This window comes from Nicotiana tomentosiformis, chromosome 12 (assembly GCF_000390325.3).
Source record: "Nicotiana tomentosiformis chromosome 12, ASM39032v3, whole genome shotgun sequence".
Classification (NCBI taxonomy): domain Eukaryota; kingdom Viridiplantae; phylum Streptophyta; class Magnoliopsida; order Solanales; family Solanaceae; genus Nicotiana; species Nicotiana tomentosiformis.
The window spans coordinates 114,001,769-114,027,678 of record NC_090823.1 but is presented as its reverse complement, the minus strand read 5'-3'; the positions used below and the strand labels follow the sequence as shown (position 1 = coordinate 114,027,678).

The window sequence follows — 25,910 nt, the reverse complement described above, 5'->3', positions numbered from 1 at the left end:
ATAATATAGAATATAGATATAGATTTATCCTCTAAGATAAATTAATATTCCCTCTGTCCCATTTTAATTTGAGAGTATTAAAGTTTTTAATTTTGATCGTGAATTAGAACATAAATTTTTAATTTTTTTGAAATAAAATTTATATATCTAAAAATTACCACATTATAAGTCGAAATAATTATATATACCACATTAAAAATTGGGACGGGAGAGTATTGTTTAGCACTTGCATAGGTTCAAGTTTCAGTGTCGGAGTTGCGTCACCTGTTAGGGTACTGAAGCTACTTCCCTTTCTATTTATGACATATATCTTCAATTCTTCTCTCCTTGAAACTTGAAAGGTGAAAACAAAACAGAAAAAAACACTCTCCTCTTCTATCTCTGACTCAGTTGCAGATTTTGGTTTTGATTCTTCATCCCATTCGTGGAATTCTCTGAAGCAACCAATTAAAACGGAGTTTCACAAGGGAGTAATCGGGTGATCTTTTTACCCGACCCGTTTCACAGCTCTGGACTCGTAACCATCAAACACTCTTTTTCTCTCTCTCTCTCTGTGTACATGTATATATATATATATATATATATATATATATATATATATATATATATATATATATATATATATTCCAGTATTACTCATCGATCATGTCCCTTTTTTCCCCTTAACATTATCGAATTTGTCTATTGATTCTTGGTCACTGGAATTTTCCTGATGTGCATTTTCTTGATAATTCTGAGCAGGAAATTGCACTGGTCGTGCATAGTAAATGGACTTCTCTTCTAAGTAAAGAAAAAAAAATTTATTCATACTAGTGGAATTGCTTAGGGACATTGATAACTATTAACTAACAGAATGGTAAATGATTTCAGAAATTCCTTTACTTGATTATTTGTAATTTGCAAGAATTACTACAACTGTCGGAGCAATTTTTTTTCTTTCTCTGTTGGATTATGAGCAACTGGACCCTATGACAATTATTTTTTCTTCACTTAGAAGAGAGGTCCATTTTCTATGCACGAGTCCTTATGGTCAGTAGTAAGTTGTCAAGAGATGAGTAAAGGTTGGAAAGTTAGTTTGATAGAGAAAACATCATATCAAAAAGTTTAAGACACCACACTATTAATTTTTCTGCAAAAATAATCATCTTTAAAATGGTGTCAGTAAATTGATATTCCATGACATCCTTGCTAGAATTACTTGCTCCAGTTTTGGAGGGACTAGTGGTGATTGAATTTATGGAGCCTTTTTCTAATTCTAACATATAGGTATATATATGTATCCATGCCAATTTGTGCACATCTCGACTCATTTTTTGACAACCTAGTACTGCCCACAAGTACACGTGTTAGGTAAATCTGTCCGCCGAGGTTAGGGTAGATAGGCTTACACTAGTTATAGCAGTCGAACTTGGTATCTCCATTTTTTTTTTCCAATGGCTTAACCACTCAACCATCCTCTTGGGAACACTGAATCTTGTTTTGTCTCGTGATTCTACTTAAGATTACCCTGTCCTTACAGTTCATTTCCTTAAGATATGCTTCTTTTGAGTTGGAATTTCAAGTGTAATTGCCCACCTGTTTTACAGTATTGTTTTTGCAGGACTAACTTCTTGCTAGAATGGCATCCGGTATGGAACATCTCTGTCCAGCTCCGATGAAGGCCACGTCTAATGGCATTTTTCAAGGCGACAATCCCCTGGATTTTGCACTTCCGCTGGCCATTTTACAGATATGTTTAGTTCTTGTCGTCACAAGAGGTCTTGCCTTTTTGCTGCGGCCTCTACGACAACCACGTGTAATTGCTGAGATTATTGTAAGTTGATTTTCCCTGCCATCCGAAAAACTTTGGTTCATTGTCTGTAATTGGGTATCTGAATTCTTAGTATAGTGTCCGATTGTGTTCATTTCATTACTGGTTTATTCTTTTCCATTTTATTTCTCTCCTAGCTGAAGTAAATTATGTGTCCATAACTATTTTGTTCTTTTTAATTTTCTGTATCCGAACTGAAGTAAACTATGTCTTCCTCCTCCTCCCTTGCTTTTCTTTGCTGGTGAAAAATCCCCCCCCCCCCCCCTCCTAGTTCCAATGTATTAGAATTCACTGACTAACTTGTGCGATGTCATCCTTTAGTCTTCCTTTCATTATTTTTCATGGCACGTTTCCTGGAAGAGGAAAGAACAATTTCACTTTTTCTATTAATTTACACAAATGCTACAAAGTCATGGATGTTGTAGTGTTGTAGACAAAGATTTGTGAATGGCAAGCTGCTGCAGCTGAATCCTATCCCGCCCCAAGAAAAATTAAAGGCTATCTTGAAGTTCTTTCTGTTTAAGCAACTAACGGTCTCTTCCTGATATACAGGGAGGAATATTGCTGGGACCATCAGCTCTTGGTCGTAACAAAGCCTATTTGAATGCAGTATTCCCGCCAAAGAGCATCACTGTCTTAGACACACTGGCAAACATTGGTCTCTTGTTCTTTTTGTTCCTAGTTGGCCTAGAACTAGATTTAAAGTCATTGCGTCAGAGTGGGAAAAAAGTCCTTGGCATTGCTGTTGCAGGAATTAGTCTTCCTTTTGCTTTGGGAATTGGTTCTTCATTCATTCTTCGAGAAACAATAGCTAAAGGTGTAAATGCTCCTTCATTTCTTGTATTCATGGGTGTAGCACTTTCAATAACTGCATTTCCTGTTCTGGCACGAATTTTGGCCGAGCTGAAACTTTTAACTACTAATGTTGGAAGAATGGCCATGTCTGCGGCAGCAGTTAATGATGTGGCAGCTTGGATCTTACTTGCTCTTGCCATCGCCTTATCTGGTGATAATCTATCCCCTGCTGTGCCACTTTGGGTTTTCCTCAGTGGATGCGGTTTCGTCATTGGTGCCAGTCTTATTGTGCCACCAATTTTTAAGTGGATGTCGCGACGTTGCCACGAAGGTGAACCTGTGGATGAGATGTATATATGTGGTACTTTAGCTGCTGTACTTGCAGCTGGATTTGTCACTGATATTATTGGGATTCATGCAATGTTTGGGGCTTTCGTCATTGGAGTTCTTGTTCCGAAAGAGGGGCCATTTGCAGGTGTACTGGTTGAAAAAGTTGAGGACCTTGTATCTGGTCTTTTCCTCCCATTATACTTTGTGTCAAGTGGTCTAAAAACGAATGTCGCTACAATCCAAGGTATACAATCATGGGGTTTGCTAGCTCTTGTCATATTTACAGCTTGCTTGGGAAAGATTGTTGGCACATTTATAGTTTCCCTTCTCTGGAGGATTCCCAAAAGAGAGGCTCTTGCTCTTGGATTTCTTATGAACAGTAAGGGACTAGTGGAACTGATTGTCCTTAATATTGGCAAAGATCGAAAGGTAATGCTCGTCTAGTGTCTTATTGCTTTGTGAAATGTAATCTGTTTCAGCTTTAAGTTATTTTACTCTTATATCTCATGCAGGTGTTGAATGATCAGATTTTTGCTATCATGGTTTTGATGGCTCTCTTCACAACCTTTATCACCACACCTTTGGTTTTGGCTGTTTACAAGCCAGCAGAAAAGGCAAGAAAAAGTGACTATAAACATAGAAGAGTGGAAAGGAAAAATCCAAATACTCAACTTCGAATACTTGCCTGCTTCCATAGTTCCTGGAATATCCCATCGATCATTAATCTCCTTGAGGCCTCACGTGGGACTGAGAGGGGAGAAAGGCTTAGCGTATATGCAATGCATCTTATGGAGTTCTCGGAGAGACCGTCGGCTATCCTAATGGTACACAAGGCTCGACATAATGGCTTGCCTTTTTGGAATAAGGGTCAGCGGTCAGCTAACCACGTTGTTGTGGCGTTCGAGGCTTTCCAACAATTAAGTCAGGTCTCTGTGCGGCCAATGACATCAATCTCATCATTCACTGATATGCATGAAGATATTTGCATTACCGCTGAGAGGAAAGATATAGCAATCATAATTTTACCATATCACAAGAATCTGAGGCTTGACGGCTCATTTGAGTCAACTCGACCTGATTTTCACTTGGTTAACAAAAGGGTTCTTGAACATGCTTCATGTTCAGTGGGGATATTTGTTGACCGTGGACTCGGTGGTAGTGCACAGATATCTGCAAGTAATGTTTCCTTTTCAATTACTGTTCTCTTTTTTGGGGGCCGTGATGATCGTGAAGCACTTGCTTATGGAGCTCGTATGGCTGAGCATCCGGGAGTCGAGTTAACAGTCATTCGCTTCTTATTGGAGTCAGATTCCTCAGAAGAGATAGTAAGAATAGATACAGTAAGCCCAACATTAGTCTCTGCTGATGAGGAGTTTCTTGCTGATTTCAGAACGAGTATATCAAAAGACAGTTCCATTAAATATGAAGAGAAGAATGTTAGAAATGTGTCAGAAACAATTACTATCATACATGATTACAGTCGATGCAGTTTGTTTGTGGTCGGTCGAATGCCTAATGGGGTAGTAGCTGTTGTGTTGAGCCAACGGATTGATTGCCCTGAACTCGGGCCAATTGGGAGTTTTCTGACTTCACCAAAGTTCTCCACAACAGCGTCAGTCCTGGTGGTGCAACAGTATTATGATCAGTCATATTCAATTAGTTCACAGCAGATGGTTTAAGATTCATTGCCAGAGAACTAGGGGCCCTTGATTCATTATTTTCTCTCTAAGATAGATCCTCCCTTGGCAAATCTGGTTCTACAACTACCAGATCTTTGAATTTTAATGACTGTTTTTCATTCTTGACATTTTGCCCTATTTCATCTCTCCAAGCTGTAATTATCACTTTCAAATTACAAGAATTCAATGTATGAAAACTAGGACATTTTTCTGGTTGCTATTTTGCTTATCATAAATGGAGCTCTTTTTTGTATTTTCATCCAATAGTGTCAATACTTAAATGAAGAAGTGAAGATTACTTGTTTGGGACTGAGGCCGTAGTTGTTGTTTTATCTAGTAGGGTCATCTATCTTCCACTTTTATGAATCAAACTTTAAGCTATTTAGTTTAGGATATAACTGTCTTAGGTGATCTATCCTTTCCTGTTGTTACGTCTAAGATTGGAAGTGTCTGATCTGTTCTGCAGCCAGCCCTCTTAAATCTTAGTTAAGCCTTCATATTAACTACTTATCCTGTTTTTTTATAAGTTACGAACATCAAATGAGACAAGACAGGACATAACATTACTCAAACAGAAAGTGAAAAGTATATTTTGGAACTCTATTCATATTACACTCGGCCAACAATTAAAAATGAATAAGGTGTGGTAACTGTACAAGGACAAAGGAGTTATCTTGTTACATTTTCTTAGTTAGAACAGAATATTCATATTTCTGTAAGTGGACTTCCGTTAACTTACCAACAAAGAAGATGCTTCCACCAACTATTCTTCCATTGTACTTTGTTTACAAAGGAGAAATCCAGATGCTCCGGTAAGGAGGTGTGAGCGGTAGGCTTTGGAGGGCACGAGAAGAGGCAGAGGACGGCCTAAGAAGTATTGGGGAGAGGTGATCAGGTAGGACATGACAAGGCTTCAGATTTTCGAGGGCATGGCTCTTGATAGCAAGTTGTGGAGGTCGAGTATTAGGGTTGTAGGTTAGGAGGTAGTTGAGTCTTCCTTACTCCGTACCTTTGTGAGGTCCTCCGGGCAGCAACTCGGCCGGTATACACCCCACAAAAGAAATTGGGTTGTGAGGTGAGTAATTATATTCAACAATCATTTGCCAACATCGTTTCTAAGCCCTACTAAGTAAAGGGGGATGTGTTCAGTCCCAAGCATCTTCGTCAATACTCCATTTGCCCCCCGCCGGGGAGTTAAGGGGGAGGATGTCAAAACCTTACCCATAAAAAAAAGTATATAGACCTGCTCACAAAGAGCTACAAGACAGCCAAAAATATTACTGCTAATAAAATGAAAGTGAACAAAACCAAACCAAACCAATATGATATTCAATAAGCCCACTTTTTTTAGAGAAAAAACCTAAATTTGTTGAGGAAGATCAGTTGCAGAGGAAAACCTATAGTCAAACTGAGAATCGCAGCCGAAATTTGCTAAAGAGTCTGTCACTTTGTTATTTTCTCTAAATGTATAGATGATTTTGAAATGGTCCGTCGAGAATTTGGATGAAATGAAGCTCCACCATGAGTCTAGGTATGGGTAATTTTAGGGCTTCTTTATTTTCATTGAAGCAATCAACATGATTTTGGAGTCAATTGCGAGTTTACGAGCTTGATGAATGTAGAGCGCATCCAGAAGAATAGAATCAGTAAACGTCCAAGATGATCTGATGTCAAGAAGTTATGAACAGTCTTTCAGCCAGTCCGTAATTTGTTGAATAATAGCAGGCGGTTGAGATATTGGGTTTTCTAATTTACTGCTATTACCTTCCTTCTAGAGTTCCCAATCTGAAAAAACAGTAAGCATGGACGTGACATAGCCAACTTGGGATTTCCTGCGAGATCTGTTAAACCGTCGGGACTGAATGGAATCTGAGATCTGTTAAACCGCCGGTACCTTCATACCTTTGGTAGGGTTTTTGTCGATGTCACCTAGTGGCAATGTTGTGTCTTACTACTCCTTCGTTTACGATAGTGCCGGGTCTATGTAATGTCTATCGCGTTTGCTTTGCATCTACTTTCTCATTTCCATAATGTTATTTTTTCTATGGTTTTTATTGATGATACTGATATTGTCTATTTTTGTTTTCTTGAGTCGAAAGTCTTTCGGAAACAACCTCTCTAAAGTCTGCGTACACACTACCCTTCCTAGACCCCACTAGTAAAATTTCACTGGGTCGTCGTCATCGTTGTTGTAGTACTCTGTTTGCTTAGACAACAATCAGTTCAAAAGATTAGATAAGATTGATCCTTAATCTCCTAAGCTTTTACTGGCTGTGAAAAGAGAAAGCACAATCGAGTGGTGCATCCACAATGTAAATTAGCAGGATAATCACATTCTTCTGCTGGGAATAGTTCAACAGTAAAAATGGGTTTTTCATGAAAGGAAAAATAAACAAAGGACGTTTTGAGTTTTTGTCTTTTGACTCAACATGCGTTTGCTTTCAAATCTCTCATTCGTATCAATACTTTCCTTTCCCCTACCTCTAACTCTTTCCAAACACACCAAATGAAAATGAACTGTAAAAATATTTATATAGTTTTGTTAGAGTTCATTAAACAATAAGCGTTTGTAGTCCAACGGTTAGGATAATTGCCTTCCAAGCAATAGACCCGGGTTCGACTCCCGGCAGACGCACAGGCTTCTTTTTTTTTGTAACTTCTTTTGGGCGATTTGAAGTCATTTTTCCTTTTGTTTTGTAATGTTTGGAGTCGAGGGATAGTACACTCAGGCAAAGCATAATCTCAGAGCTCTATACACTCTGGCAAAGCATAATCTCAGAGCTCTATACACTGGCAAAGCATAAGCGACGGTGGTTCGTTATTGTCATTCCATTCCGAGCCATGCATAGAGGACTCAAAAGGCCTAAAATTTCTTGTTTCTGCTGAAAATTTAGTGTGGAGGACTATCTGAGTTTGGGTTATCAGTCTTCTTTCAATCTTTTCAAATTGCAAGGATCATTCGTTAGAGAACACCGAGAAGGGTTTTAAGCAAAACGTTAATACGTAAATAATCATTGAGCATTTATATTTTCCATAAGCAATGTGTTACATCCTTTGAGCAAACCACTGCCTGTACCAACTATTCCAAGAAGGAAAAGCAGACGGAGGAGATAAAATAAGACTGACCTATAAAAAAACTATAACAAACACAAGAGTATGAAAATGTCCTGCGCAGTGATATTATATGATGAATACATTTACACATACATAAAAAACGGCCGGAAAACCAGAGCCTAAAGAGGGAACTTTTCTACTATTGCCTCATCAATGATGTACAACACTGAGGCAATGCCGAAACTATGTATCTGGCATCCATCTTACAAGTAATGGTACAAGCCCAATGGTCCCCCCCAAAAAAAAAACCCAGCATAAAACTACAACATTCATTTCTTCCAGTGAGACAGGCTATACAAATCCTACATATTTTGCAGGTCTAATAACAGTTAGAAGGAATAGACAAATGCAAACAGTGAGGGTCCTTGTCTGCTCCCAACACCATAATGAGCTCAGTCCAGCATTCTGTCATCTCCTAGGTTCCACTCCATTGGCTACCTTCCTCAGCTTCTGCTCACTACTACAAGCCTTATCCATCACCCTTGTGTACGGGGGAATCATACATGGTTTATTTACAAAGCTGGTACTGAAACCTTCCGAGTCCCTAAAAGATTTGACAGGAGATGATCTTATTGATTGAGCTGAACAAGGTACTGGTCCTTTCCGATCAGGTTTTCTAAAGTTGACTGAAAGACGAAGTTTCTTCGAAGGAAGTATCCCATCAGCAATTTCAACCAGATTATTCGATCCCACCACTGGTTTTGGTGCTATGAATTGTTTTTCAGATTTCTCAGTCAACTTACAAGCTTTCATGACCTTCTGACAAGGTCTTTTCAGCAACTTGACTGTTTCTTCAGTGTTCTGCCTCAATGAATGCGTCGCAATCTCGCAAAGTGTCTCAGCAGCAACCAGTATTCTTGGAGATTCAGCTGCTACCATTAGATATATAATGAGCTTTGCAAGGATAAAACGTCTTGCACAACTTACATGAGATAGAGTTTTGACAAGATTTAACACATTCTTGAGAACCAAATGGAGAATGTGCACCAATGCATATACTGAATCATTTCTTCATATCATGCAATATGATTTTGTCAAGATCTAATACTCTTTCGACATGATGCTTGGTGACCTATTATAGAAACTAGCAATCAATAAAGCAACTTATGCAATGTGATGGATATTCCATAGAAACTCAAAGAATGCAAAGAATACAGGTTGACCCATATGAAGTCTCTATCCATACTAATAGCAGATAAATTATAAATCATTCCAGAAACTTGTGATGGATAGATTTCAAATTAGGATAACTCTTCCGTTAGCGCCTACAAGTCGCACATCTAAGCAACAATCATATTGAAATTGGGATACTTCAAACAACCAGAAAGCAAGAGAAACGTGGACCACACAACAAATGTACACTTTTATCCATCCAGCAGAGTGCTGAAAGCAGAAACTGCATATTCATTCAAAAAATGTAGCAACTCCGCCATACTCAAGCCACAGAGAAAATTACCTGGGGGAACTTCAGAAGTGCTGATGGCTCCAATTGACGATGAAATCCTTTCACACATAGTAAGGCTATCAGAGTTTGTTGAAGCATTTACATTTTCTGAGACTTGAGCTCCTGTTGGAACTAGTTTGTGATTGTCAGTGAGTGATTGCAATTCCACAAGGAAACCAGTAGAACCTTTCATAGGAGTCAAAGTGTTTTCCACTCTCACCCATCTGCCTTGGCAAACCGTCTTACTTGTAGATAATTTAGTTGAATCAGGAACAGTTTTAGGATGCCCAGAGTATGTATGTGACCAAGGAAAGGGAGGCAAACCATTTCGCTGAAATGATGGCTTGCTTAGACGAAGATCACCACAATTTCTTGAAGATGCAGGCTTGACTGTGTCCATGAGGAAAGAATCTAAATCCTTGGATGGAGCAAGGGCAAGGCGCTCCAACACATCCGTTGGCGTATATGATGGAGCATGAAGCATTGTCGCAACTGTTTGGACCTTGCCACAATGTTCCTGTGCCTATGAGAAGAAAAGGGAAAAATACATGGGCGATGAACATTTAAAGATACCGGCATTTTCTTGTTTTTCCTATAGAACCTAGAAACACTATCTATGTTCCATTTTATATGACATTGGTATTCGAAGCGTCAAAGTTTCTCGTTTGGCTACAATTTTCTCAACTATTCTTTTCGTAATTATAGTTGTAATTGATTGTGATTTGTAGTACTTTTGTAAGGCTTCTAATATGTAGATTTTATCTAACAAAATACAGTGATTGATGTCCAAATGCATACCAAAAATAGATGGTTTGACCTCGTACTTCAAGCTCCGCCATTCCTTTTAGAACAAATGGAGTAATTCCTCCATTCTTAAGTATACGACTTACATAGATGCTACCAAACCAGAATAATAGGATCTTGGTTTCTATGGTTTTGACAAGCCTCAGTTCCGTGGATGAGAATGGTTTTCAATTTTCATACATCCAGATCCAGTGCACAATAGGGGTTTAAAAGAATCAAGAAGCAGACTTGGACATGAAGCAGACTTTGACCAAGAAAAGAATCAAGAATACTAGGACATGAAGCAGACTTGCTTGACCAAGTGGACTGTCAATATTCAGTTTCAGTAAAAAAAAACCTCAAAAACTCACCTGATTAAAAGAAGACGGATTATTAATCCTGGTCTCTTCCTTGTCTCCATTGTCTCGACTTTCTGAAGAAGAGCCGGTATAAACATGGACACAAGAAACTTTGCTATCAACACAAGAATAATTCTGCGTCTGTACAGACTTCTGAAGTCGAAGCATGGAGTTAGCATCTCTAACCAACTGCATGAGACTGTCATTTGAACTTAAAGCTTTGTTTCCCTTATCTTTGGGAGAAGGTGCACATTTATAACTGCCATCGAGTAGTTCCCTCAAAGGCCGATCATCTACATCTTTTGTGACATCCATGACATCAGATTTCAAGCCATACATTCCTGAATCAGATATCCCTTGTCAGTTCCTCAGAACATCTACGTATATAACCAGTTGGTGAATGCTAACACCAAGAACGACCAAAGAATGTAAATAAGTTCCAGGGTACAGCAAATGCTAGAGAGAACATACTTTAAGCTAGCTATTTTATCAAACAATATGTACAAATCAAGGATTAAATGTCAGGGTACCACAAAGCGGACATGCTTTACACGAGCTATTTTGCGAAATGCAGGTCTATTGTATTGACATGATTAGATGCATTGCACTGACTTATTACCTAGACAATTCTGAGTCCAAAAGCTGCATAAAACAAGTATATCACACTGTGTGCTAGTGCAAAAGTGCAACCTTTCACTTGGCTAGGTAGTTAGAGGATATCTTATATAAAATTACATCTAGTATAAACAGATTGCCGTGACTTGAGACTTCTTGTAGGTTTTGGCTTATATATCTCCTCACAGAAATGACTATGCAAAATGAACATTTGATTCGAATTAAAGTTATAGTAGTAAGTATTTTTGGCCTTCATTGACGTGGTGATTCACATGCCCCAACCAATGATGCTTAGCAAAATATCTTTCCTTTGGAAGAACGTGTTACAAACATGCATGTGCAAAAAGTATTTAAAAAGATATATTTGACAAAGATTATCAAGTAACATCTGTATCAAATATATGTTTTACATCTTTTGGGACTTAATGAAGAATGACCAAGTGAACCATCTATATCCTTACTCAGTCAATAGTACAGTTATCATGAAAAATCAGTCCACCAACGAAAAAAAGAATATTCATGGTAGGGAAGTGATACCGCTGCGAGGCAAAAGGAAACTCTTTAGCATCTGAATTGAAGAATTTGCAGATGATGGAAAAGAATTCGGTGCATTGGTTTGGGATAAATGGTGTTACATGGCAAAGCCCATAATTTTACAGCTCATATACAGCTCTCAGCAACAAAAGCGCATGGTTACTAGATAATTTACCATGTTTAAAGAATATGAAGATTCCGAAAGAAAAGAAATGACAGAGGAAGAAATTAAACTGTAGTTAACAGTTTTCAGTTTGTAAACATCTTAAAGGGAAACAAGTGCACCATCAAGGGAAACCAGCGTAAGACCTTGGAAAAGGAAAGTGCGGAAGCCAGGAGTAAGTGGCAAAAACAGAAGGTTAAAAAATAAAGTTTGATTTATATTTTTCATAGTTAAAAACTGGGAATGCAGGTTTAAATTTAAAAAACAAAAGGGAACAAAGTTCTTTGGTCATAAACCTAGTACTAGAATACACACGGAATGGTAATTCTTCTAAAGTATTTGGAAGAAACAGAATAATACATACCAAGAAAGTTTCTTCCTCCAGTAGCTGAACCGAAGCCAACCAAGCTCTTTAAAGAGAAATTACTTTTAGTAACTTTGCCATTTCTTTTATCGCTTCGCTTGCCACTAGAATTCTGCCTTTGCTTAACCACTTGAGTCCTCTCTGACAAAGTTAGAATAGATTCCACAAATAAATCATTTTACTAGAACCATTTTATATATTTTAGAAGTATTCAAACAAAAACTTAAACACAATGCTGTATATATTAATACATTTACATACTTCAAAAGAGATAACTCGAGAAAGCATTCCAAAATTAAATAAGTTCAAAGATATTTCTACCGCAAAAACAAATTGAAAAGAATGAATGAAAGCTGAAGAGGAAATCATTACGCCACCCTTCAAGAGTTAATGGCATGAAAATCTAAGTAGATATTAAAACAGTCCCTTCATCAGCTTAATCTTATCAGCAGAAGATTCCAACTCCCTGCTGCATATTTGTCATTGTAAGTGCTAAAGGGTATCTACATTTTGAGAGTATATTCTTTCAATTTGCAAACAAGTGGGCAATTTCAATAGAGTACAGACAGGAGGTCCAATGAGATTAGAGAAAATGGGTTACATCCTTCAAAATACTTTGTTAATCTCTCTCTCTAGAAATTCTTGAATTCAAAACTACGCGGACGCCGTCCTTCTACCCTCCTCTGTGTAAATACTAAATACCAAGCTTTTCTTTGTGGCAGGGTTCGAACTCGTAACGTGCGTCTAACCCACACATCAAGCACTATGCTCTTACCACTTGGCCCTGCAGGCACTTCGTTAATCATTTAATACCTTATCTCTTTCAGAATATCTTTTAATATCTTATAAAATAGAAGTAAGACGGAGAATTGCTTAATTAGTACTATACGCCTGAACTCCTTGGGCTTGGTTATGACTCTTTAAAAGGTTTAGCAAAACTCAAAATGATCTAAATAATATTTCTTAGCACATGAAGCATTTAGACAAGCTAAACTACAATCACATTTTAAGCTTCTATTAAACAAGTAATGCAGCTTCTGTTCTGGTGGTTTAACTGTACTCCATAAGAGCCAAAAATATACAACCAGCAATATATTTTAGCTGATTGATCAGCAACGTACTTCGTAGAAAGGTAAGCAGTGAGTCAGTAGGCAACACAAGAACCATAGACCTAGTTAGAAATAAAAGCGATTTAGCTTTAATGTCATAGAAGATATAAATTTAGCTTCAACATTAGTCAAATATATGGCAGCATATATACAACTCAGCACATTTTGCACATTTGCTAACCGCAATTGAAGTTGCTTCCGAAGAAAGAAAATGCAAAAAAAAAAAAAAAAAAAAAAAGATTGCTGATTGGACTTCTCATTCAATCTTTACAGGATTCCATGTATGATATTACCCATGTGATAATACATTTGGCAAGCCTTTCCTGATGCATCAAGATCCTAGATTCTATCCACACAGTAATTTTAATTAAGTGTTACATTCAGTTGAGATGATCAAAGCTGCATTTACTTTAAAAGCAATCTTATCCATACAGGTCTTCCAGGCTTAGGATAGTAAGGGGCATGTAGCTTTTGAGCAAAAATTAAACAACTGAACTGCGGCAAGCTCCTGACAATTAATTATGAGCTTTGTTTAAAATATAAATATTTTAAATACAAATGATATAAATCTCTTTTGAATCTTCTATATGAAAAAAGGGGAAAAAGGAGAACAATGAAATCTAGCTTTCCATATTAAAAACATGATTGCACCCAAGGGTGTGGCCTAGTGGTCAATGAAGTGGGTGAAAACCATGAGGTCTCAGGTTCAAATCCCAGTGGAGGCAAATACTAGGTGATTTCTTCCCATCTATCCAATCCTTGGTGGATAGAGTTACCTGGTACCTGTTGCTGGTGGGAGGTGGCAGGTATCCCATGGAATTAGTCGAGATGCGCAAGCTGGCCCGGACACCATGGTTATAAAAAAAATAATATTAAAAACATGATCCAAGGCAAAGGAAGGCTAGAGTAAGCTACATGTACCATTCTTATATTTCTTATACATCAGTTTTTTTTTTTTTTTTTTGGGGGGGGGGGGGGGGGGGGGTTTAAAGGTGCACCTTTGCGCGCTTAAGCACTAAAACTAGATGCAAAGCAGGTATGTATGTATCTTTGCTTAGGGATGCATCAGCTCATGCACGAAAACGCTAAGGCGTAAAGCAATATTAATTGTAAGAAAATGTTACGGGTGAGTATGTTAACATAAAAATGAAACTTAAAACTATATCTTTGCATTTAATAAAAAATTTAAAAAGGTTTTAAATTTGATATCCATGATTTTACTATACTTCACCTAATTGAAGTTTTTTCAATTCCATTGTTCAATGCTCATAAAAAATTTCTTGGTGCTTATTATTACTTTGGATTCTATTAATAAATATTTTATATTTTTTGTGCTTCTCTTCACTGAACAATATACATGTTAATTATGATTTGCGCTTAAGACCCCAACTGACCTTGGCGTTTCCCTACATTTTTCTTTGCCTTGGACAATCTACCAGGTAGCTGCTACCTCCCACCAACATAGGTATCGGGTAACTCTACCCACCGGGGTTTAGAGAGATGGAAAGAAATCGCCTAACATTTCCCCTCTATTGGGATTTGGATCCTGGTCTTTCGAGATTTGTTCCAACTTCATTGACCGCTAAGCCATACCCTTGAGTGCAACACTGTCATATATATTACAATAAGGTTGCAACTTCGCAATTCATTTTTTTTTTGGGACAACTAAAATAAATAGCTAGTTGTAGTTTGGTCCAACAGTGAAGTTGAAGTTCGTTTGTTCTATACTCTCTATACTCTGAATTATGTAGGAGCGGGTAGCCACCAATGCTTTCAAAGATGTAGGTGACAAAGAAGCATATCACTTTCATAATGAACAATGTTTTGCGGAGCCTATAAAGGAAATGAGGGAAAGGCGTCCAATGTCCTTGTAATTTAAATAGGTTCCTCGGAGGTACCAAAGGGAAAATATTTAGTTTACTAAGTAGACTGCTTGCACTTCTTGAAAGGGGAACTTCTAGAATCTTATTTTTCTCAAACTAATACCACATGTTACTTTCTTTAAGGTTTCAAGCATTACTTACACAAGGCATCATTGGAATGTAGTGATGTTCAGAAACAACAATTAAAACCATTACACAGACTTGAAAAATCAAAACTAAATACATGACCATAGGCATTTCCAGTGTCATCTGCGAGTGGATGCCATAAATAAAATTAAGACTGGTCCAGCCAATTCATACGAACACATGGATAACCGTGATGAAGAATATACATGTATATTGGGCATTACCTCCAATTTTGCAATTTGTAGGATTTGCTGAAAGCTCAGTACTAAAGCCTTTTCCATCTTCACCAATTTTATTTGCAGAAACGTCCATCTGCACTATCCTTGATCTCTTAGAATTAGAATTACTATTTCTGCCCACCTTCCCAAAATTCCGATGTGATTGAGTAGCCTCTAACCCAAGTGTCAGTGGAAGCTTAGTATTTATGCTCCTGAAACTGTGGTCTTCTGAAGCATCCTCGGCATTATGTATGGATTGATGACCAGAGAATTCACTCTCGGACATCTTACTCCAAAAAGCTAATTCTGAGGTTTTAATGGCACAGATCACATCTCAGATAATAATATTGGGAAAATAGCATGTTAAACTGAATGCAACATTAGCAGTATAACTTACAGGTTTCCAGGTTTGGACATTACCTTAAAATAAAACAGATACATGCATCTGTGCTCTCTGCCTCAATGGGTTCCGAGAATTAGAAATTAACATAAAATGTTCTAAGGCGCATATGACATCTTATTACTAGCAAATCACCCTTTCCACTAATTATTTCAACTGCCGTGTGATGAACTACATAATTGACCAGTTAGTAACTTCCACCATAGTATACATTAGATTACTTCATAATTTTTTTTCTTGACCATACCCAGCTAATAACAATTTAACAAATAGTAATATCATTCAAAATCCTGAAAGGTCAATGTACTAAGCTGACACTAAATTATTCCCCATGAAGACCGGGTATCCTCCTCAGTCTGTCTGAACCGTAATTCTTTTTATAAAAATTCGTCAATATCTTAACTTGAGGCTAACAGTTTTAGCCGTCTTAGTTAGTTCAACACAATATGCAAATATAATATCTACCCATCCAGAAAATCTTGCAACAAACTAACACTAAACCTTCCTAGACTGTACATAACGACCAAAGCTAACTTTTACCCCAAAACGGAGACAATGAGAAAACTCTGCTTTTAGTCATCACAAGCTCAAGTTCTACTAGTAAGGAAAAAAAATAGCCATATTAAACCCCAAAGTGTTTAACTTTTTAGAGTTTAAATTCTATGAATTGACGGTATAGAAAATATTTAAGTCCATCCTAAGGTGATAGGAGGTAACTCTATTTAATAACGGTAACCTAAAATAAATGGTAAGTAACCTACTGTGATAGTTAAATTACACTGATGGTGTAAAAAAATTGAGTATTACTACGTTGTCAGTCTATATAACTTAAATCCAATTAGTAACAGTTAATTTTTACATGACCAGATCACTTAATAATCAATTACAGATAACTTTCTATATCAAACATGAATAGAAACCTACAAATAGTCTAAAAATCTTTTAAAAGTGTCAGGTATAAGTTAATCCGACCGGAAAATGTAAAAAGGGAAATTATACCTTTTCGACTGACTAAATCATTGGTCCTATCAACAGAAGGCGCAGTCACAACAGAAGACCTCTCCAATTTACGAGCACGGCCGCTGAAGCTTTCCGATCCCATAAGCTTAGACACGTCCACCTCCACCAGAACAGAACCCTGCAAAGTTTCCATTACCTCACCAAACCCCACCAAACAAAACCCTCACATAAATTCAACACAATCATATCAAAAGGACTGAGAATTGAACAAATTTAAGCTGAAAAAAAAGCTAACTTGAGCTGATTTTAAGGATAAATAGAAGATTTGAAGGAAAAACAAGAGAGAATTTATGGATTCTAGCTGAGAGTAACATGTTGCGGCTGAAGGAAAAGAGTCTAGGGCAAGGAAAAAAATTGAGGGTTGAGAAATGAGAGGTATTTATACTTTTCGGGAAAATGAGGAAAGGAGGAATTGAGTTTCATTTCCGTCGGTGGGGATATTCGGGTGCGGTTGGCATCAGCGTAATCCACTTGACACGTCGTACTAAATGTATCCACGTGGCTTTATCCGTTGTTGGAAATTAGCTGGTGCTTCGACCCGCTTGTGGTGTTGTCTGTTAGCGGGTTTTCTCGAACTGGATATTTTGTGAGTTTACGAATTTACCCAGATCACAATAAGCTGAGATTGAAAGTCAACGGCATTTCAGACCACATAATTTTTAGTAATTAAAAAAAAAAATCCCTTTAATTTATGAGACATAGTTCGACAAAACACGAAATTTTAAAATATAAAATTTTTTGAAAACTTCTGATCTTAAACATAACATAAGCTTTTTGTAAATATAAAATCAAACTATCATTAAAAATAAAATTTATGTTTATATATCATGAATCATACGCACCCTCCCAAGTTTCATAATTTTGTCTAAATTTTCAAACTTCATTCAAATTCTTCCAAAAAGCGAGAAGTTGACATTTTGATCACTAGAGATAGTTCTGTCAGTACTTTAGCTTGAGTTTGTGGCCTGAGTAGGATATGGATAAACTAAATGTGGTTGGTTTGGATGATTTGGAGGAGGCTGGAGCCATGACTCAATCTTATAGCCATATGATGGAGTTAGGTTGGCTTAGGTCCAAACCCCAAGTCATGCACTTTGTGGTTGTGTTGGATAGTAATTAATGTTGTAGATTGGACAGTGTGAGTACGACATTGACCTTGTAGTGCTATTTCGCTAAACTAGTTGAGGTAAAATCCTATTTTTATAAGAGGTTTTCTTCAAAATGCATGTGTGCTAAAGCTTATATTATCTGAGATTGTAATAAGTGATTTTCCAAAGGTTTTTATGAGATTTTGGCACATAAGAACAAATGTGGGACGATGCGACATTATTTATGAATTGTTTTCCCGATTTTGACAATGTTAAATAGTACCTTGAAATGTTATACTAATAAAATGAAGAATGCTCTTGGACATTGACCTTAGTTAATTACTCAAATCACATAATTTAAAGTTGACTTTGGGAAAGTATGACTTTGTAAAGATTCTATGAATGATCTACGATGGAAATTGATTATGACTTGCATGTTATAAATGTTGAGATAATTAACATCGACTTATGATGATAATATGACAAGTGCGGGAAGGTAAGTTGAATTGTACAAAAATCTTTGAGAGTAGTGTATGTCTGAATTTTGCAAGCGTACCAATCTTGAATATAATTAATACACCTCCAGGTGTGGCAAATAGTACGGGCTAGTCAGTTTTTGAACTGGTAATTGAAAAATAGTCAGCGTTTGCAAAATTATTGAAAATAGTTATTATTTTGCTGCAACATGGAAAGTTCCAGCATAATATACTGGAGTTCCAGCATAATATGCTTGAGATTGGAGCACTTGTGTATGAACTTTCATCATATTATGCTGGACCAGTATATTATGATGGAACTCCAGTATATTATGCTGGAAGTTCACATGTAAAAAATTCGAACTCCGGTATATTATGCTGAAATAATTTTCAGATTTTGAACAATGTTTTCGTTGAGATTTATCTTTACACGAAAAGTGGCTAAATTTCGATTACTTTTGAAATTGTGGCTATTTTTTTTATAAATCTGACTATTTTTTAATTTCACCCAAAATTGATCCATAAGTATATAACCCGTTCAAAATTAACGGGTTGGACAGTATGTTTTTTCTTGACAGGCTAATTTTGCCTAGGCTCAAAGTAATCCATTGGAAAAACGTTTTTTCTTTCACGTTTAACCCATGCTAGAAACTATTTACATTCGGTAATCGAAAAAATATATAAAATTTGTATAATTTTATATATAACATATAGAATATATATATATATATATATATATATATATATATATCGTTAATTATTTTGAGAGCGACTATACAATATCATTTCCCAAGAAAAAACAGCTCAAATAAACTTGTTTAATACCCAATACTGACCTTGAAGATGCCCAGAAAATGATGTATGAAGATGTCGAAACTGTTGCAATTTTTCTCTACTGTTATGTTCCTAATTCAGAGCTCACTTTATGACAAAGAGTAGGGGTGTACAAATGAAACCGATAAATCGTAACAATCCGATAATTCGAGTCAAATCGAGAAAAAAAAATTGACTATGGTTTGGTTTGATTTGGTTTGGTGTTGGAAAAAAAAACCCGGCCGTATTTGGTTTGGTTTGGTTTTAACTGAAAAAAGTCAAACCGAAACCAAACCAACCCGACATTATATCTATAGAAGTTTTAAATATATTTAATACATAAAAATATTTATGGTAGTATAGTTTATAAATATTTCATAAACTTTTTCATAATTTTATCTTTTAACGTATTATTTCAAGCTTGGGCTTATAATTTTTGGATGTTCCAATAAGTTTTATAGTTCATAAATATTAGTAACTCAAATAAATCCTAAGCAAAAATCAAATCAATACTAATGCTAATAAAAGACATTCAATTCAATTGTACTATGCATGAAAATAGTGTTGGATATCTATTTTTTAGTTTTTCCATGGTTTAGATAAAATGTATAACTTATTTTTCTTTTAGTGGTTAGTCCTGTAAATAATAGTACTCGTTAGTCATAATTTTAAATTATGTTTGTTTTCATTATGGCTTATTAATAATATTTCTTTTATGCGATTTTATTATCTTTATTGTTGAATATTTTAGTATAATGACATGACTCATCTCATATTTATGTTATTTTATTGAAAAACACGTTATATAGTTCTGTCTTATTAGGATTAAAGAAATATTTGGAGCACAAATTTTACGTTTTGTACTATGGAGACTTTATGAAAAAAAAACGAAAAAACCCAAAAACTCGAAAAATCCGAGATTAAAAAATTCGACTTTAATTGGTTTGGTTTAATATTTAGATTTAATAACCCGATACAATTAATTTGGTTTGGTAATTAAAAAATCCGAACTAACCCTTTGTGACACGTGATCTTAAACCTTCTAAAAATTGTGACAGTATTAGACCTTCATTTTTATTTTGTTTGGCGTTCTTCTTTTCAGCTTCATATTTCCACAATCTTTGAATTTCTTTTGAGGGAGAGTACCGCAAAATTTTGATTAGCCCATTTCTTTTTGTGATTTCTTTCTCAAATCTAGTTCCAGTGTTCCAAATATTCACGACTCTTTTAAGCACATTATATTGACTCGTATTATTGCTAGTTGTTCAAACTACTTTTGACGTTTTATCTGTCATATTTTCGTGAATTTTTTGCTGGTAGAATGTTTTTTCAAAAGTTTTATGGCATTTGTCTTTGGTAAATTAAACTAGTTATTAGATGTTTTAGCATGTACGTTTAACGTTTAAGTTTATATCTCAAACTCCATATATGTTCATATTATGATGTTTGCACATCATAGTTACTATAGTAATAATTAATTAGGGAAGAGAAGAAAAACGTTAACATAGTTTAAAGTTTGCTAAATTTACTAACTCAATTTCATCTCCAAGCAATCTTTGAACAATCCTAAGATGATGAAATTAGTCACTTCCCTCTTTCGGTTTTTGGTATAAATTACCAATAATTCGCAATATATCTTTAGTTAATATGCTTCTGTATCTTTATTATGTATTTCGAAAAGGATTTTTCTTTTATGATTCTATATTTCATGCATGTATGGTAATTATTTTATTTAAACATCATTTCTCACTTTAAGTTACCAGAAATTGAAAGGAAATTCTCACAAGGGAACTGATCTATCACGTAAGATTCAGTATTATATCCAGGGCAAATGGCCAAATATACCCCTGTACTTTCGAAAATGGTCTAAAAATACCCCTCGTTATACTATTGGGTTATTTATACCCCTATCGTCATACTTTGGAACAAAAATACCCTTATTTTGGATGGAGTGCCATGTGGCAGCACCAGATGAAAACGATCCATTTTTTTTTACCCGATCCGTTTTAAAAAACCTACCACCCGACCCAATTTTCACCCAAAGCTAAACTTAGCATCTTTTGTTCTAAAATAATTTTTTTGTAAAAACTGAAAAAAAAAGATTCAACAAAATATTTTCGTTTTTTTTAAAACTAATGCACCTATAGTTCACTGCTTTAGGAAAGTTTTTTTTTCCAGTTTTTACAAAAAAATATTTTTTTTAGATTTTTTAAAGCATTTTTTTGTAAAAACTTAAAAAAAAGATTTTGCAAAATATTTTTATTTTTTTTAAAACTAATGCACCTGTAGTCCACTGCTTTAGGAAATTCTTTTTTTTTTTTCCAGTTTTTACAAAAAATATTTTTTTTCAGTTTTTACAAAACGAAAATATTTTGTTGAATCTTTTTTTTCAGTTTTTACAAAAATATTGCTTTAGAAAATTACGTTTCGGGTATAGATAATGGGTATGGTTATGGGTATTGATCTTTTTAATTAATATTTTTCATTTTAAAAAGATGCTTTAAAAAAATATTTTTCAGTTTTTTCAATTTTTTTAAAGCATTTTTTTTGTAAAAACTGAAGAAAAAAGATTTTGTAAAATATTTTTATTTTTTTTAAAACTAATGCACCCGTAGTCCACTACTTTAGGAAAGTCTTTTTTTTTCAGTTTTTACAAAAAAATATTTTTTAGTTTTTTTAAAGCATTTATTTTTGTAAAAACTGAAAAAAAATAGTTTTTTGTAAAAAGTGAAAAAAAAAGACTTTCCTAAAGCAGTGAACTACAGGTGCATTAGTTTTAAAAAAATAAAATATTTTGTTGAATCTTTTTTTTTCCATTTTTTACAAAAGAAATTGCTTTAGAACAAAAGATGCTAAGTTTAGCCTTGGGTGAAAATTGGGTCGGGTGGTAGATTTTTTAAAATGGATCGGGTAAAAAAAAGAAATGGGTCATTTTCATCTGGTGTTACCATGTGGCACTCCATCCAAAATAAGGGTATTTTTGTTCCAAAATATGACGGCAGGGGTATAAATAACCCAATAGTATAACGAGGGGTATTCTTAGACCATTTTCGAAAGTAGAGGGGTATATTTGGCCCTTTACCGTTATATCTAAGTATGGGTGTACGTGGACCGGGTTAGTTCGATTTTTATCAAAACCAAACCAAACCAAACCAATTATATCGGTTTGGATTGGTTCGATTTTGTCGGATTTTTCGGGTTTTTTGTTACTTAAATATTATTTCAATCTTACTTTGTCAAATTTTTGATAAGTAAATATATGTTTAATAAAAATATAAAAAATTGACAAATATATGATCTATTAAAATATTCTTATGGGAGAATTTTCTTAGTAACACAAAATAGTTATTTTTTTTAGTCGTCTGACAATAATTTTTCGTTGATGTATACTTTCAAGGTGAACCGAATTTAGTAATTAAACGTAAAAATCAATATGATACCTAAATAATAACAATCACTTCACATTCGAAAAAGATATAAGAATTTAATAGATCTTAACATATATGATATGAATATGGAAGAACAAAGAGATTGACGGATTTCATTAACACTTGATGAGAAAGTGATCATACAACCCATTATTTAAGGTTAATAAATATGGAGCACTTCATATACTATTAAATATTATATCCCGCAAGATAATCCCAAATATTTCTAGACATTTTTTAAAGAAAATTTTATATAAAATCTTAAAAGTATATATAAAAATTATATATTTATATGTCGGTTTAGTTCAGGGTTTTTTACTCAATACCAAACCAAATCAAACCAAACCTAGTCAGGTTTTTAAATCGGTTTGGTTTGACTTTTCGGTTTGGTGCGATGTTTCGGTTCGGTTTGTACACCCCTATATCTAAGAGATCTCTATGATTTGTGTATAATATTGATATTTTGGTTAAGAGTCTTAAGAGTTGGCTGAAAATGTCTATCGATCTCCATAAAATGAAAGAAAAAATTGAGTACTCAAATTGGAGGCATTTTTTGTTTAGTCCATCTTGATCAAGCTCAAAGTAAACTTTGGATAGACTAATAGCATGTTTGGTCAAGCCGAAAAAATCTAACTTATTTTGAGAAGTATTTTTTTCAAAAGTATTTTTCAAAAAAGTACTTTTGGAGAAAAGCAGTTTGTGTTTGGCTAATCAATTTGAAAAGCACTTTTGAACAATAATTTGTATTTGGACAAGCTTTTCAAAAGGTGCTTTTATGTGTCAAATTACAAATAAAGACATGAAGAGATTTGCTTAATAGTTAATATTATATAAGTAGATAAATAATTATAAATTTTTATTATTGAATATAATAATTAAGTTTTTTTTATTTTATTTAAGTAAAATATAAAAATAAAATTGAAAAGTACTTTGCTCTTTCAAGATAATTTAAATATATCAAAAATCATCCAATAAATATGAAAGTTCATCCCAAAAGTCATTTTATGTTATTTAATAGTTTAAACTAAATAAGGTTATTTTGGTGTATATAATATTTTGCAAAGGGTATTTTTGGTAGGAAGAAAAGTCAAAACTGCTTCTGCTTGTGCTTCTGGGGAGTGATGTCACCTAAACTCACACCACAAATATAGGTAATGAGGCGGTCGAAGCAATAATAATACCCAACGCAAGTCGGGGTCGAATCCTCAGGGAGTTAGAATTGGGATTAGGTATATGCTTAGTGTAATTGTACGATATGCCTTAGATTACACTTCCACATTCTTGTTTGTTCTTTCTACTTATACTTTATACTATTGATTGCAATTATAAAACTAGAAAACAATAATTTTATTTTTGGTTGTTTTCCAAATGATAAAAGATCTAGGGTCGTAACTTTCACCTAGGTGGTTACCTAATGGGTTGTAAACTCTAGGGCAAGTTTGATTGATCGGGGTTGTAATATAGCAATCACACGCAATTACCCACTTTATACCTCTCGGTAGTTTGAGTGATTTTGCCCAATTTAGCTTTCTCAAGTCCAAATGGGTATTGCACAAAACAAGTGATAAATGCTCAAGTCGGGTCTTACTATCTCTAGATTCAGCCTTTTAATTGGGGCTATCAATTTCTTGAGTTCGCCCCAATTTCTTGTTAGCCAAGTTTTCCTAGACTTAGTCTCTCTTTCTCAAGTAGAGACTAAGTCAATTAGGCGTGAATCAATGTTTGCAACCATTAATTCTTGAAATCAAGCAAGAACTAGGCTAAATATCACTAACTCAATCACAAACAAATCCTAAATCAAACACCGATTAAGTACCCACACTAGGGTTGGGCCACAACCCTAGCTACTCATGAAAAATAAAGAAATACAAGAAGAAATTAAGATAGAATGCATAATAATTGATTAGGGAAAGAAAATCTAATGTTTAGAAGCTAATCTCGTCCAATATTACTCAAAACAGTAAAGAAAAATGGCTCAGGTGCTCTCCCAAAATAAAACTTACCCTAAAAATGACAAAAAAGTTCTATTTATACTAAGCTAAAAATATCTGACAAAAATACCCTTGCGGAGGTTGTGCGGCCGCATAATTCTGAGTGCGCTCCGCACTCTAAGCTTGACTGGTCATCTGGTCCTTCTACGGTCGCATAAAAGTGGGATGCGGCCGCACTACATCTAATTGTGCGGTCCGCATATTTCTGAGTGCGGCCGCACACTTGACTTGGGCTGGGACTTGGACATTCTTCTGCGGATCGCATAATTATGAATGCGGCCGCACCTTTGAATCCCGCGGCCGCACAATAATAGTGCGGTCCGCACAGCTTCAATCAAGGCTCTCTTATTTTGGTCGTTTGCAGGCTGTATAATAGTAAGTGCAACCGCACTTGGCATCATGCGCCCGCACAATAATGGTGCAGCCCGCATTTCTTCAGTTTGCCCAAAATTTCAACTCTCTAAATCTCTCTTTTGCGGCCGCAACAAAATTATGCGGTTCGCATACTCTGAAGCTAATCTGACAGGGCTTCTTCATTGTTTGCGGCCGCACACAGTATTGTGCGGTCCACACTGTAAGCATTTTTGCCTTGTTTTGGTCTTTGTCCAATTTTGACTCCTTTTGAATTTATTTTCACTTCTTTGGCTCGTCTCCCAATATTACTGCATGAAAGCATATTTTATTAGTTCTCGGGAATATCTTTATGCATTTTTGAACTAAAACACAAGTAAAAGATAGCAAATTAGCGGTCAAAATCCCTACTTATCAACTCCCCCAACTTAAGTTTTTGCTTGTCCTCAAGCAATTAAGGCAATTCTCACCTCCACTAGAAAAAGGGATATTTCAGCTGGCCTAAGGTGAATCAATCACACTTCAATTGGGACCAATAATTACCCACAACACATATGAATTATCAACAATGCAATGATTTGACTTTTTGAGTACAATAGTTCTAATGTGACACTAAAGCATCAAGAGTTGACTTTATCCATCAAGGAAGCTCGCTCTTTCATGTAGGTCATTGTGGACCCCAAACTCCTCCCCCTCTACTCTTCATTAGCATATCTCACTTTAGAATGTAACACTCGATGTAAGGATTGTGAAAAGCTCGTTCATCTCTCTCAAAAGAATGCCACAAGTCCGCCTCTAAGTACCATAAGCTTGCCCCTTATGTAAATCACCACTAATGTAAGCTCATTCTACTTGAAATCATGTAGGGATTTTGCGGGATGTAATGAAGGATTTTGGACTAAGGTAGGACTTGTTGGAATAGAATGGTTTCATCTTTCCTTAAGCACTCCATTTTCTCTTTGGCTCATACTTTTTCGACTCTTTGAGTCAATTCCTTTTTCCTCGGGGGAACTAGAG

At 35.4% G+C, this 25,910-nt stretch overlaps 2 protein-coding genes and 1 non-coding gene across 5 annotated transcripts; 2 read left to right on the top strand and 1 right to left on the bottom strand.

Annotated features, from left to right (window-relative positions):
- Window positions 1-220: 220 nt before the first annotated feature.
- On the top strand, window positions 221-4,873 carry LOC104107692 (cation/H(+) antiporter 18-like). Of its 3 annotated transcripts, none has more exons than XM_009616561.4 (4): window positions 221-517; window positions 1,601-1,813; window positions 2,363-3,364; window positions 3,448-4,873. In XM_009616561.4, the coding sequence occupies exons 2-4, from the start codon at window positions 1,619-1,621 to the stop codon at window positions 4,612-4,614; spliced, it is 2,364 nt and encodes a 787-aa protein (XP_009614856.1). In that variant the 5' UTR covers window positions 221-517; window positions 1,601-1,618; the 3' UTR covers window positions 4,615-4,873. The 3 variants fall into 3 exon arrangements, with proteins under 3 accessions (XP_009614856.1, XP_009614857.1, XP_009614858.1); XM_009616562.4 differs by having other exon boundaries at window positions 1,587-1,813; XM_009616563.3 differs by having other exon boundaries at window positions 234-272.
- A 2,304-nt stretch (window positions 4,874-7,177) lies between these two features.
- Window positions 7,178-7,249, top strand: TRNAG-UCC (transfer RNA glycine (anticodon UCC)). The gene has a single exon. It is a non-coding gene; the product is annotated as a tRNA-Gly (tRNA).
- A 520-nt stretch (window positions 7,250-7,769) lies between these two features.
- LOC104107691 (uncharacterized) lies at window positions 7,770-17,089 on the bottom strand. Its single transcript, XM_009616560.4, has 6 exons — window positions 16,726-17,089; window positions 15,333-15,632; window positions 11,991-12,131; window positions 10,327-10,655; window positions 9,185-9,695; window positions 7,770-8,597 (listed from the first exon to the last, which is right to left on the bottom strand). Exons 1-6 carry the CDS (start codon window positions 16,877-16,879, stop codon window positions 8,137-8,139), a joined length of 1,896 nt encoding a protein of 631 aa, XP_009614855.1. The 5' UTR covers window positions 16,880-17,089; the 3' UTR covers window positions 7,770-8,136.
- Between the last annotated feature and the right edge of the window lie 8,821 nt (window positions 17,090-25,910).